The following is a 15400-nucleotide window of genomic DNA, read 5'->3' as shown; positions in this document are numbered from 1 at the left end:
ACATTTTTTAAACCTACACACACATCATTTGCATACGCATCCAAAATTAATTAAGCTGTACTGTTTTAGTCAGTTTGTGGCAGCACAACATCCTTACCACTACTTTTAATTCAAACATCCTTACCACTATTTTGTAACCAAATCGTATTGTTCCTATTTGGCGTTTTGTACTTTCCACTGTCTTTAAATATTTATTTTGTATATATAAATGCCGTTTGTTAATAAAGTTAGTTAGCTCGGACCAGTTTTGTCTGATTGGTAACCAGTTATCTACAAGTTTTTAAGTCTGAACTTGCTTTACAACTTTGGACTATCTTTAACTGATCCTTTTATTCAAAACACGATTAAAAAGTGATAAAAAGATTTTAATTTTTAAATAATAATTTTGTTTTTATTTTAGTTGTCCCATAATTACGTGTATAAATAAATAGGCGAATACTTTCTCTGCATGTTTGCTTATTTTTAATTCTTTTAATTATGGCTTTTCATTTTTTGTACCACTTATATTAAAATAGTAATTTTTTAATTAGTATTTTTATTAATAGTTACACCACTTAATGAAGGAAGTATATGTTTTAAAGCTTAAATATATACTTTATACACTAAGAAATTAAAAACTAAAACACGAAGAATTAAGTTATTTGATATAAATTGTTAGGAAATAAAGCTTGAAAGAGTTAAAAATTTCATCATTCTCATGATTACAACACTCGTTTGGCCGCTGTTAAAAACGTAACATAATTTTTTCTTCTGAAGTCTTTTCTGAGAGTTTGTTATAATTCACATAAACAAACATATTTTGGGCCAGAGCGATTCTGTCTATCGCGGTCTGATAAAAGTGTGTATTATTCTATCGGTTCTGAAGAAATGCCCGAGAGCTGGAACAATTTAATTGAAGCAACAGATAAAAATTTAAAAGATAAGTGATATGAAGTGCAAATAAAAATTCGAAGGGAGATAAAATTTTCAAAATTTCCCACACTGGCCTCTTTGAAGAGGCCAGTATAACAACCTTGTAGTGTTTGGACTCTAAACTTTATGATTAGGTGCCGACAGTCTCTTCACGAAGAAAAAGAGAAATAATCATGCATACAGTTTGAAAGCGGAAGTGACTCGTACTATGAGTAAGATAAGCGGTAAAAGAATTTATTCATATCAGCATTACGGAGAAAGAAAGTTCGCTTTTATGTTAATCGAGGTTAAGAACCTTGAGTTCAAACATTCCACCCACCCTCTCGGAAATCAGCAAATCATTCTCTAAGAAACCCTCATTGGAGTCTCAAGCAGCAAATAGTGCTAAGCCGAAAGTTTGAAGCTCATTGCCTTGAAAAACAGATGGAAAAGCATGCGTATGTATTTCGATGGATCATCGAAAATTCTCCCTATTGTTGGCACAAGAAAGGATTCTGGTTTGACAGTCCGGTTTTCACTGTCAACTCGATGGATAAAAGTAGGTGGCGTTTGCGTTTTTATCCGAGAGGCAACAAAAATGTAACCGATTTCTCTCCTGTTTACTTAAGAAGAGAAAATAACGACGATGGCCCTGAAAATGTTATTTTGAGTTTCGATATTTCATATCTTGCCGAAAACGGTTCGCCCATTCGAACTCAGAAAATAGAGGAGCACTGCTTTCCGAGAAGTCATGGATATGGCATAGAAGAGATTTTAACCCGAGAAGAATTATTTAGAAATAAAAAAGTCATCCTCTGCTGCAAAATGTGGAATATTGAGGGGACATCTTCAGAGGGTGGATATACCTCTGTCACAACTAAGATTGGAAAAGCAAGCAACTCCTTCGTATGGGATATAAAGGATTTCCTCAACTTAACTCCAGATGAAGAAAGGATGACTGTCATCAAATCAGCATCCACGGATATACAGCAGTTGTCGCTGAAGTTTTTTGTTATGGAAGGACTGGGTTGCGAAGAAAATCTGTGCGTGAAAGCAACGAGTTCGAATGAAAAAATTAGAATACGTGATTTCAAACTGTTTATTATGGATGCCACTGGAGGAAAAATCAAATGCAATCTAGGTGAACATGCCATCTGTACTATTAATACGCTATACCATTTTCCAATGATATTTTCGAAAAGGCAACTGATGCAGAAGAAGAATCAATACTTATCTGATAATACTCTCAGACTTTTTTGCGAGCTATCGTATTCCACTGGCATCATTTTGGAAGAATTTAATAGTAAAGATACATGTTTAAATGAATTGAAACCTTTCGAAGGCGATTTGAGTCCTTCAGAAAGACATATACCGAATGCCTTGAGCGGACTCGACTGTCTGTACCATCACCAAATAATGTGTGATGTGAGACTTCGCACGGAAACTGAAGCGTTCCCTTGTCACAGAATCATTTTAAGTGCCGCTTCGCCAGTTTTTCGATCTATGTTCACCAACCCGATGAAAGAAGAAGCCAGTGAATTCGTCGATATCCCAGATCTGGAAGACGGTATCGTGCAACGGATGCTCTCGTACTTGTACACTGGCACTCTGGAAGATCTCGATTGGGAAAGTGCTTCTAAATTGTATGCAGCCGCCGATAAATACCAGATAATTCCTTTGAAAGATAAGTGCGTTTCATTCCTTAAAACTAATATTTCTGTTGCAAATGCTTGTGAGGCACTGGTTCTTGCCGATTTCCACCAAGATAATGAACTGAAGAGAGATATCCAAAATTTTATTTTGGATAACAGCTCAAATATTATAAGTTCTAATAACTGGAGTAAACTCATGGGTAAGAATATTGAATTGGCTGCGGAAACTATGCTTCTGAAATGGTTGAATGAGTAGGTAAATTTCGAACTAATGATTGTTTTATACAATTATTTTGTGTATTCAATGTTTTTTTTTCTTTTTAATATTAGTTATCTATAGTTACTGTCTTTGCTATTTCATTTATATGTTTCATTCTTAATTGTATAAAATGCTAAACATTACCTGTTTAAAAACGTAATATTAAAAATGGTCTAATAATTTGGGATTCTTATTCTTGTGTCAGAATTTGGTTTATTGTCTGTCTGCAAATGTTTAAGCTCGATATTTAAATAAATATGTGTTTGAAGAATAAATAATTTATTAGTTCTCCTTCATTTGCCCTTATAATTAATAGATTATATTTATTCTCTTAATTTCCTTCCTTATATAAAAATATAATTGTCATCAATTTGCTTTCTAAATTCAAAGACCTCAAGCTCATGCATAGACAAAAATGTAATAAAGAAAGTCTTTACAGAAATAAATTTCTTTTGTAGCAACTATGTTTATACATAAATTATTGCTCATTGAATTTGAATTTTAATAAAAATATTTCCGAAACAAATTATTAGCAGAAACTATATATTTATAATTAAAATTAAAATTTGCAATTTTTAAAAAAATTGGAAAAGTAATCTAAAAGAAATGTAATCAATCCAGGTTTCTGAATTGCTGTTATTTTTAAATAATTTAATGAGAATATGAATATAAAAATACAATGAATAGTATTTTAATAGAAGTTTCCTATCTTATTTTTCATTTCCTCTATAGCGGCCAAGTATAAATTATTTTAAATTTAGTTTATTATGGCATAGAAATTCTCGAAAAAAATAGAAAAATTTTATATATTTATAACTAAAATTGGACGGTATTTATTTTATAAAGATTGGATAAGTACACTAAAAGAAATACAACCATTTTTTAATTATTATTGTTTTTAAATAATCGAGCGAAAATGTTTGTAACAATAGCATTTTAATGGATGTATCATATTTTATTCTCAATTTCTTCTCTAGCACCAAATTTTAAATATAATTTTTTTACTATAATTTTTTTTTGTTTGCTTTAATAGAAATTTTAGAAACAAATCATTACAAAAATTTTTATGTTTTGTAAATTTTTTTTAAAAAAGAATTTTATATATTTATGTAATTGTATATTTTTCTCTTCATTTCATCTCTGGCAGCTAAATATATATTATTAACTTATTTATTAAAATTAGAATATTTTCGTTTTTTTGAAAACTGAAAAAGTACAAGAAATAAAATACAATCAAATCTATCTTTTGATTTGCTGTAATTTTTCAATGATATGATGAACATGTATACAAAAAATGCTATAAATATTGCTTTTTAAAAAAAGTGTGATATTTTTCTTTTCATTTTTTCCTAGCAGCTAAATTTAGGGATATAATATTTTTTACTATAGTAATTCTAGGTTGTTTATCCTAGAAGTTTCAATAAAGTCCTGTATTTATAATTAAAATTGGAATATGTGTGTTTTATGAAAACTTCAAAGAAGATGTGCGAGTTATATGAAAAATTATGAGTGAGTTATATTATATGTATCGAATTTTCAAACAATTTCGTTGAAGAGTGGTTATATAATAGCATGGATGTGATCGCAGCAAAAACTTTTCGAAGTATGGCAATAAAATTTGTAATATAATTTTGAAATTAAAAATGTTATGCCTATATTTAATTTTTGGGCTCAATAAGTGAAAGAAAAGTGGTATAAGACTCTGTCATTTTTTGTAACTTTAATAAAAGACTATACACAAGACATGTTTACATTATAGATATAAAGAAAAAGGCGAGAGAAGTATTAAAATAAGAACTTGGAAGTGACTCTCTCAATAATTATACTAAATTCCCGAGGGCAAAGTGCCTTTCACTAATTTATAAAGAAATTCAAGTTGCAATAAAGATATTTTAATATTCAATATAATTTAATATTAATAAATTTTAATATTAGTTTTTTATAATAATTTTATATTAATATTTATATATAAAATAGTAATATAAAATTAATATAATTTTATTGAATGATATATAAAATTATTATATAAAAGTATAATTTGTATAATAATTATAGAATTATATATTTTTATATTATATAATAATATTATTTTATTTAATAATAATATATAAATTTATCAATAAAGTTTTATTAAATTCCCTGAGATAAAAAAAAAGATATAATGCTATGTTTTGTTTTAGACAATTTCAAAAATTTTAATCATAAAAGCAATAGCAAGGCATGTATCATAAAATCTTTTACAATTATAAACAATGTCAAAAGTTCTTTCAGAATGGGATCTCCATTGATGCATTTTCATTTGGCAAAGCCAGTTTTAAACCATGTTCAGCCCCCACTTTCCTGCCTGTGCTGTTGAAACCAAGAGAAAAAAAATATTATACTGTTATTTAAAAAAATCATGAAATATAAATGTATCTTCATATAATATGTTCAGTACTGATTGCATTAAAATAGTATAATAAATGCCTATGTTTAGCTGGATAGTTATGTGCAGAATATAACATATACCAGAATTTTTAAATTTTTTAAAATTTAATTTTATTATTATTATTATTTGCTTTGCAAGAAGGGTCGTCAACACTAAAACCATTTGAGTTACTTTATGTAATTAAAATCATCAGGAATATGATCAATTCTTTAATGAAATTAAAACAGCCCTCAATATGATGAATTCCTTCATGAAATAAAAAGATCCCAAATACGATTCCTTCCTTCGTGTAATTAAATCATTCCTGAATAGGATGAATTCTTTAATGAAATTAAAACAGCCCTCAATATGATGAATTCCTTCATGAAATAAAAAGGTCCCAAATACGATTCCTTCCTTCGTGTAATTAAATCATTCCTGAATAGGATGAATTCTTTAATGAAATTAAAACAGCCCTCAATATGATGAATTCCTTCATGAAATAAAAAGGTCCCAAATACGATTCCTTCCTTCGTGTAATTAAATCATTCCTGAATAGGATGAATTCTTTAATGAAATTAAAACAGCCCTCAATATGATGAATTCCTTCATGAAATAAAAAGGTCCCAAATACGATTCCTTCCTTCGTGTAATTAAATCATTCCTGAATAGGATGAATTCTTTAATGAAATTAAAACAGCCCTCAATATGATGAATTCCTTCATGAAATAAAAAGGTCCCAAATACGATTCCTTCCTTCGTGTAATTAAATCATTCCTGAATAGGATGAATTCTTTAATGAAATTAAAACAGCCCTCAATATGATGAATTCCTTCATGAAATAAAAAGGTCCCAAATACGATTCCTTCCTTCGTGTAATTAAATCATTCCTGAATAGGATGAATTCTTTAATGAAATTAAAACAGCCCTCAATATGATGAATTCCTTCATGAAATAAAAAGGTCCCAAATACGATTCCTTCCTTCGTGTAATTAAATCATTCCTGAATAGGATGAATTCTTTAATGAAATTAAAACAGCCCTCAATATGATGAATTCCTTCATGAAATAAAAAGGTCCCAAATACGATTCCTTCCTTCGTGTAATTAAATCATTCCTGAATAGGATGAATTCTTTAATAAAATTAACATCCACTCAGATATGATTCCTTTTTTCATGAATAATGCGCCTTCCCAAATATGGCAATCATCACTATTTAATAATATTTTCGGTGATTTTCGTTACAAAGTTTGCTTACCTATCACAGCAAGAGAAGCACTATATCTGCTGATGTTACGAAAAAAATTAATTATTCATACAGTACCAAATAAATAGTCGTTTCGGGTATGTAATGATTTTCAAGATCTCCAAAATTCACAGAAATAAACCTGGAAACATCAGAATAGAAGGTCAACACAAAAGTGATTTCATTCGTCGAACGTTACGTTAAAACGGAAAAACGAATACGTTCTGCAGGGAAACGAAAAACGAAAAAAATACGTTCTGCAGGGTGATTCAAAATTCAGCATGCAAACTCTTTGAAAAAGTAAGAAACACACACACACACACACAAAACCACGATAAAAAATCACAGAAAAATTCATGATGGTTTTTTTTTCTTGGATGACTCAAGCAATTCACAAAATGATTGATGAGTTAACAATTAAAAATGATCAATCTGGCTTTACTTTAATGTATCACTTTATGGATACATTAGAACATGTAGATACATTATGTCTGGTCTAATATCTATAATGATACCTCCTTGGGTCATTATGGATTTTGAACAAGATGAATCAGATCGATTTCTCAATAACTGTTCAATGTTTGTCTTATTTTTCAATTGTGCGCGCTTCACCAGACAGTACCTGGATTGGAAATGTTTCGAAAATATCCATCATCATCACATTCTGCTGCAAATATCATCATGACATTTGCAGCGGCGATCTACATTCGTGCTAAAAGTACGCTTCCCATCATTTTCCAAAATTGTTGCAATCTCACCGTTCATAGTCTGACCATTAATACCTGAATTGCCGTAAGGGTCACTGGTAACGGCCGGGCCCATATAAATTATATTATAAGACATTTATCATCGCAGTCAATGTGCTAAATAAATACCTCTAAAATCTAAAATGAAATGCTTTCTAGCTCATTTAGTTGGCTTTTCACACCATAATTTGCTATGAAATATCGTTTTTTTTGTTATGTGTGTGTGTGTGTGTATTTCTTATCTTTCCTAATAATTTGTATGTTAGATTCCGTATCTTAATTTCAATAGATTTTGCTCTTGTTTTTTATAGTATTTAACATGGATGTATTCCATGAGTTCAAAATCCAATTTAGAAATGAGACTAAAAAATAATAATTAAGATTGATGGAGTAATTCCCTCAAGAGGAAAATCAACTAGAAACATTTTAAAACGTCTCTCTTTACCGAATTGAGGATCATTTATATCTCAACCAAGTATATAGTGGACATGCTGTATTTCCTGCACATCAAAGCCGTTTCTTTGACAAAAGTTCGATTTGTCAGTTTGGCACCGATGAAGGCTCTATAAATCACGTGATCAAAGCCTGTGGTGAGAACACAGGTGACCAAGAAATTGGATGTCCCTGGACGTTGAAGAACTCTTAAAAATTCCAGTTATTAAACCTTCTATTAAGGACATTTTGTCAAAGTTCTTGTCTTTAGTTCCCACGTAATGTAAAAATTTAACTTAATGTATTTAATGCATTATTAATGTGTTTTTGTTCTTTTTTTCTGGACCAACATGTATTCTCTGTAGAGGGTTCTTTGTTGTTTATAAGTATTCAATGTCAAGCGTCGTTTGTTCCACCGTGCTAGGTAGGGTTACTCTTCTGCAGCCCCATCGAACTTCCAGCTCGGCCTCTGGCTAGGTCGGGGTATTGCTAACAGTTAGAAAACGTGTAATATTTGTATTCTTTGCAAATCTTTCTTATTAATTGCAAGATATATTAAATTTACTTTTGAGAAAAAGATGAAAAATAAATCTTTCAGCTAATCAAATGAAATATATTCATTTCAAAAATTATTTGATAGCCGTTTCGTATTTTATTTTGGAGGATTCTTAAATATTTGTTTAGAGTCTTTCATTGACAGTAATAATCTAAAATGCAAAAATTCGTTTGACTTATTTCAAATGAACTTTTCATTAAACATTTTAAAAGACCCTTCATTAAAAAAAGAGATCGCCATTTTTCATAATAAACGCATTTCATGTTTATATGAAATTCATCACACAATATAACATAACAACAAACAATTCAGTTTTATTAAGAATTTTAATAAAATTATATATTTCAGTTTATACATAGATATAATCAATTTGAATTTTATTCAAGATTTAACATTTTAAAAAATTCATGATGAACGGGAGGTTTAAATGGTAATAAATCCAACATATCCTTGTATTTTTCAGATGTAATAAATCTCCTTTTTTTCTTACATAAAAGATAATTTTATATTTCTGAAATTACTTGGAATTATTTACCTTTCTCGTTGTGTTGAGAAATCGATAATTTTAAATTCAAAATCTCGTTCTATCGAAGTTTTGTTGAAGATTTTGTATGGTGCATCCCTTGTAAATCTGATCCAGCATATAATTAATCAATTCACGGTTTCTCCATCGATATTTTTCTTTCTTTTTAAAATCGCTTTTTCCAGAGGTTGGGTTGAAAATAAATTTCCATGTTTAATTGCATGTACTAAAAATTTATTATGTCTTCGACAATTTTTATTACTTTATAGTAATAATGGGGAATATGCAAGGAACTGGTTTCTGTATTGAATAGTTACTGGATAGTTCCGCTCCAAAATCACGATCGTTCGGTAGAAATGAATGTACTGACAATAAAAATTTGTTACCAATGATATTTCTTTCGTTGTCACTGGATTAAATAATCGGTGATGGAAGTAAACATTATTATTGGTACACAAAATTAACCACCGATTTTCAATATCAAAAATAGATAAATAGAAACACAATAGATTTCAGACATGATGTCATACGGCCACACTTGCTTCACCATAGAGCAACCGAAGCTAAATTTTGCCGTAATATATTCGGTCAAATATAATTTCAATCTAAGATGGACTTGCACCACTTTCAAAATAAACAGATTTTCAATGCTGTTAAGAGCTAAAACTTCCATCTCCAAAATACTAGAATCTAAATATTTTTTTACTATAAATTTTTTACTCATAAAAACATCATAACAGGTTGTATCTATATCTGCCATTATCTCCATTTTTTTCAAAAATGGACTTCCCCCACTTAAAAAATAAACGGCTCAAATATTTAACTTCCTTTTCTTACGTTATGCATTATGATTCATTAGTTCAGCACTTCACATTTTAAAGTTTTTTTTTAGATGAGTATTTTTGATTTTTAAAAAATGTTTTTATTTCTTAAAACAATAATAAAAACTTTCTTCTTTAACTTTTTCACTTTTATTATTTTCTACCGATTAGACTAGTGTATACCTCAGAATCCATGGTTACAAATACCAAGGGTGCATCATCTTATTTCAACTTCCCCGACAAGTGGAATAACGATTGAATTTTAACCACTCCGTTCATTTAGGATATTTAAGATATAAAAATAATAAAATATTGTTACGAAAAATCGGTCCGGTCGGGGAAGGGTGTGAAATCCAATAGATTTGATAACGGATAACGACATTTTATTCCACAAGTAGAAAAGCACAGCTGAATATCGAATGCTAATAGAGATATCACTTTAATTCCTGTATTTTCGAGAACCTTCCATTTTATTGTCATAAGGTCACCCATTTCGAGGATCACTGATCCGGTATCCGCTGAGAAATCCGAAATATTTTAAACTGCTTCACCATACTGCGAGGTCAACTCTCAGGGAGGCAATAATGTAGATTCGTAATAATATTGTATTTACAACGGGAACACGCAGTTGTACAAACACACATAAATCTTGTGTATCAAAACATAAAAGAAATATCTACTAAAACGTTCCATCTTTCAAAACATCAAAACGTAGAGTTCAATAAAAGCAAGAAATACTTTTAAATTCTTCATTTCGGGAACTGAAGGCTACTTTTAATAGTTGAGAATTTTGATTACCTGCAAATCTTTTTTTCTTTCTCTGAATCTTACGAATGGAGGAATCAGGATAGAAATGATGCTACTGGCACAGCAAATACCAACAAGAATGCAAATCAACCCATCATAAGATTGCAATGTGTCTCGGAAGTGACCTATTTAAAATAAAAGTAAAAATGTATCCATTTTGGTAAATAAATGATTTAATTTTAAGAAACGCTTAGTATTTTTACTTTTCTTACATTTGTATTTACTACTTATTCAAAAATTCTCTTTTTCATTATTATAAGGTTTTAAATGTACATTCACTGTTTTAGTTTAATCGCATTAATTTCTTGATTTGAAGCAATAAAAAGGTTATATTTGAAAGGTCTCTGTAAATCGGAAGTTATATCCAGATGATGGAAACTAAAAAGAGCATTAAAATTTTTTAAAATTAATTTAATTAATTAAAAACTTTTTTTTCCTTTCTTCTTTCTGGGTTTATTCTGTACCAAAACTTAACTAATGGTTCAAAAAATAAATTTGAAAAATTGATGGTAAAAGAACTCGGTAAATAAAGGGTTAAATATTGGATTGAAACAGTCTTATTCCGTACTTCAAGAATGAGATAATGTATTTCATTAATTATAAGTAAGATTTTGAAAAAAAATCATTCAACTATTCCCAAACGTTTAGACATAAAATACTAACTAGAAGACTTGTTTTATACCACTCTTTTTCCAAAAATGAAAAACAGGGGGGGAAAAAATATTTTTTCCAAATCAAAAGTTTTTAAAATTATACTGCATTTTTTGATTCGCAGTTTTATTTAAATATAGTTAATGGAAAGAAAATTCAAAAATAAAAGTGCAGTACGCTCCTGAGTATCCGGCCTACTGTGGCTGAAGGGTTGGCCGGATAACAAAAACAAACATGCCGGATAGGCCGGAGTTCTATGAACTCATTTCTTTGCCTACTAAGAGGTCTACTAGAAGGCAAAGTTTTTAAATCAAAATTCAATATTGTAATACATATTTTCCCACTTCTTATTGAGTACTAAGCCCTTATTTATCTCAAGCCACGTAGAAAGTGAACGCGACCGCGGCCCAGTGAATCAATCATCGAAGCAGTTGCCAGTAAAGTGTCGAATTAAAAATAGAAGGCTCTGTACTGGTAGTTTATATATGTTTATATATTGCACTGCATGTTTCAAGAATTCATTACAGAAAAAGTAAGTTAAAGAATATAAACTGTTCACATTTTAACATAAATTCTGTAATCTTCCCTGTGGTATTCTTAAAAAATCACTAAGCACACTCCAAGAACAATTTATGAATACTGTACGTACTTTGCAGTTATAATCAGGAACAGTGGTAGCAAAAGATGTCCGTCACACGTTGACGAAACTTTGAACAACGAGCAGAACGCTGCTCTTTTCCTGTCACAACAAATTGTATTTTGCACACGACAAGTAGGAGGATCGTAGCAGACGCTCGCTTCCAATGCCTTGGCAATGTTGCCAATGCAACGCTTTGCCTTCCTCATTCAATTATGATAAAAGAAAATTAGGCCGGATAGTCACTAACTGGATATTCGGGAGTGTGCTGTATCTTATTCAAATTATTATTATTATTATTGTATCTTATTATTATCTTATTATCTTATTATTATTGTATCTTATTATTTTTCAAAAAATTCAAAAAAAAGAAAGTTAAATGAAAGAAATGGATAATTATAAATCTTGATTGCTAGGAGTATCTTACCAATCAAAGGAGCTTGTGTAAAGCTTACAGGAGTGTACAAAAAGCATCTTGAGGCAACTGCCATGCTGTGATAGTCTTTAGCTATGTAATGCATAACAATGCTGGGGCTTATCATCAGTAACCCTCCTTTAAAAAATCCAACGGCAATAATGAAAGCCACCATCCCAGCAAATCCTTTTATCCAGATGAAAGCAATCAGCAGAAGACCTATGGCAGCGAAACATGCAGCTAAAAAATTTGCTTTTGACAAGCAGTCGTAGTCAGTGACAAAACCTAAGGTGAAGCGTCCAACTGCATCGGCCACTTGAAAACTAGCCAAAATATACACCGCCTCTGTTGTAGAAACGCCGTGATCTATGGAAACATCAACAAGTATTATGTTAATCATTGTATAAATATACAACATCGCACCTTGAGTTACTAAAATAAGAATGTACGTTGGGTCCAAGAATACCTTAAAAACCGAAAGAGATGATTTTTTATCCAAACTCTTTTCCGATTCTTTGACCGTAACTGGAGAAGTAATTTGTCCATCGTATTCATTTTGACTTAGTTGTAACTCGACTCTTAAATTGCAAGGAAGGCTTTCTTCATAAGTGTCTGGTTCCACTTTTTATGTTAATTTTTCAATAAGACGTTCGGACTTTTCAACATTTTTTGGTTTTCTGATAAGCATGGCAGCTGGTACGCTGTGAAGTACTACACAAGACAATATCAAGAATGTTCCAGATAGTCCATAACTTTTCAGCGAATAGTCTGTTAGTAATGTAAGAAAAAACGATACTATGCATTCGCCGCCAACAATAATTCCGATAGATTTATCCAAATGCTTCGAAAAATGCATACTAAGAACTTGCGGTAAAAAGGAAACACCTAAACCGAAACTGAAACCTGAAAAAAACAAAACAAATTAATTAGAAATTTTTTAAGAAAAATTTATACATTGGATGAAATTTACATAAATACTTGCATTAAGAATATTACAACGTATTAATTTCTGTTTCATTTTCAATGTTGATTTACTAGGATGCTTTATACAAGTTGTTATTATTATCCTCATCTGCCCTCCATTTTCGTAATTGTCAGTCACAGACATATGCGTCCAATTACAAAATTCTTCTAATCAGCCATATTGGTGTGTAATGGTATTTTACAAAAGTAAAAAAAAAAAAAAAAAAAAATATGGAAATTGGAAAATCTAAATTTTTGTTGCAATTCATATTTTATAACCATGTTTAGTTATGATTTAGACTAAACAAATACAACTATAACGAGTGGGAGTTGTCTTTCTAAAACTTTCTAGTATGCTTTCTAATAATCTTGTCATGTCAGAGAACACCTTACATGGGACTGGCGTACAATCGTCACGAAATATTTTTTTGCGTGAAATTAGCATTTTATCGTGTCATCTTTGGCGACTAATTTGGCGATTTATCCCTAGTGTGCGTTAATAGTATCCAAAAAATCGAAATTATTTTGAGTAGGCTGGTCGTTGTGGGGTAGACCAAGATCGAGACCAAAAATCGAAATTGTGTTTTAGACACATTTTTTCTCAACCAATTGAAAAAAAAATTTGAAAAAAAAATTACACATGTAGTCACAAAATCTTATACCAAATTTGATGTACTTAATGCATTGTGTTTTTGTAGAAGTAGAGGAAATCTGAAAAAATATACGAAATTCGGACAAAAAATATGGATTAGAATTAAATTTATTTAATTTTCTTTTGCAAGAAAAAATTATCAAAATTTAGAATTTGATAAAATAGCATTTAACGATGTCACTATGCTATTCAAACACTAGTAATTAATATATAAAAATCAATGCAACTTCCCAAAGAAAGATAACGAAAATAAAAAACAAAACAAAAAACAAGCGGTTTTAATAAAAAATAACTCTTTAGATATTATGCTTTTACTAAATAAAAACAGTTTCGTTATTTTGGAAAAAGAAATCGATTTTTCATCGTGTTTGTCAACTTTAAAAAATATTTTGATAGCTAAAATATTTTAAATATTTTAGATTATTTTTAACATTTAATTTTCAAATTTCTCTATAAATTTGTTAATTCACTTACCAAAAGCAACTCCCCATAAGATTGTGATTGTCACCATATCTTCGGCAAAGAAGCACGCACCTATAGCTGCTGATGACAAGAAACTGCCAAATAGGATTATTTTCTTCAAACCAAATATGCTACCTAAAAATCCAATCACAGGCCCTGAAGCAACAATAGAAAGAATAAATAATCATTATTGTAAAACTAGCAACTATCAGGAGCCAGTTTATTCGGAAGTATGAATAGCTTCTAAAATTTTCCTTTAAATATTTTGTGTCACTGTGTCTTAGTGGTTATCCCAAAAAAATATTTTTAAACTTCAAATTTTGATAGACAAATAACTCATATCATTTTAGAAGCCTTATGTAGTTTTGATCAATGTGCAATGTACTAAATGGTCAAATTATTATGACTGCTCCTTCAAAAGAATGTAGGATCACATTTTGTCCTTAATATTGCACGGAATCTTATTATTCTTATTACTTTATGAAATACTGATAGGTTGTATGAAAAACTTAATATTATATCCGATAAACTGCAACTATCAGTCCCATAAGATTTGAGGATACTAGATCCAGGAGTGTGATATCATGTTCTATCTCATCCCGCAGATTCTGAATTGGATTAAGATTTGGAAATTGAGTAGGCCAACTAAAACTGATAAAGCCCCTGCCCTGCTTTTTGTGCCACCTGTGGGCAATACCAGCATTATAACAAGAAGTATAGTCCTGCTGAAAGTATCCATCCTCGGCAGAGTACACAACATGACAAGATGTATTTGATCTGCGTTAACATTTAATTACTCTTTCGCATTCAGACGTTATCTCACAGTCATCAAAGCAACCATTCAATGCCAAAAACATCCCGTAAACGATACTATTGATTCCAACAGCTCGAAGTGTTGTGACAATGCAATTAAGGATCCTTGCTTTTGTGCTTTTTTCTTCATTTTTACTGCCCGTCAACAATATGTTCTAATTGAAAATACGATTCATTAAGACACATGACCCTTTTCCAGGCATCTGCTATTCATTTCTTAGCCTTATTTTGCGAACTGAGATGTCTTCAGTAGAGACAGTAGAGACTTTTAAACAAGTCGTCGACTTCTATAGCCTATACAGTATAATGTGTTGCGAAAACTACGTTCAGACCTCCGCACTTACTCCTTGATAAAGATTTCCCTCACTTTAACGTACTATAGCTTTTATCATGAATTGAATAACTCTGATAAATCTCCTTTCAACACAAGCGTTAAGTAATCTGTGATGGCCACAAATTTGGTGTTGT

The 15400-nt window shown here is 30.4% G+C and overlaps 1 protein-coding gene across 7 annotated transcripts in view; it reads right to left on the bottom strand.

The window, feature by feature from the left end:
• Positions 1-4946: 4946 nt before the first annotated feature.
• Positions 4947-15400, bottom strand: part of LOC129989284 (monocarboxylate transporter 2-like) — a 28020-nt gene continuing 17566 nt past the window's right edge. For 3 of the 7 annotated variants that reach the window (XM_056097714.1, XM_056097716.1, XM_056097713.1), the window contains exons 3-4: positions 14132-14275; positions 12319-12945 (exon numbers count right to left, since the gene is read on the bottom strand). In XM_056097714.1, the coding sequence (XP_055953689.1) occupies positions 12668-12945; positions 14132-14275 (422 nt within the window). In that variant the 3' untranslated portion in view covers positions 12319-12667. Of the gene's footprint in view, positions 5152-10330; positions 10465-12054; positions 12946-14131; positions 14425-15400 lie in introns of those variants that run through there. The other 4 variants (XM_056097718.1, XM_056097719.1, XR_008785748.1 and 1 more) reach the window with 4 other exon arrangements.

Source organism: Argiope bruennichi, chromosome 10 (assembly GCF_947563725.1).
Source record: "Argiope bruennichi chromosome 10, qqArgBrue1.1, whole genome shotgun sequence".
NCBI classification, from domain to species: Eukaryota; Metazoa; Arthropoda; class Arachnida; order Araneae; family Araneidae; genus Argiope; species Argiope bruennichi.
The sequence above is the reverse complement of the archived record's forward strand: the minus strand, read 5'-3'. Positions and strand labels throughout refer to the sequence as shown.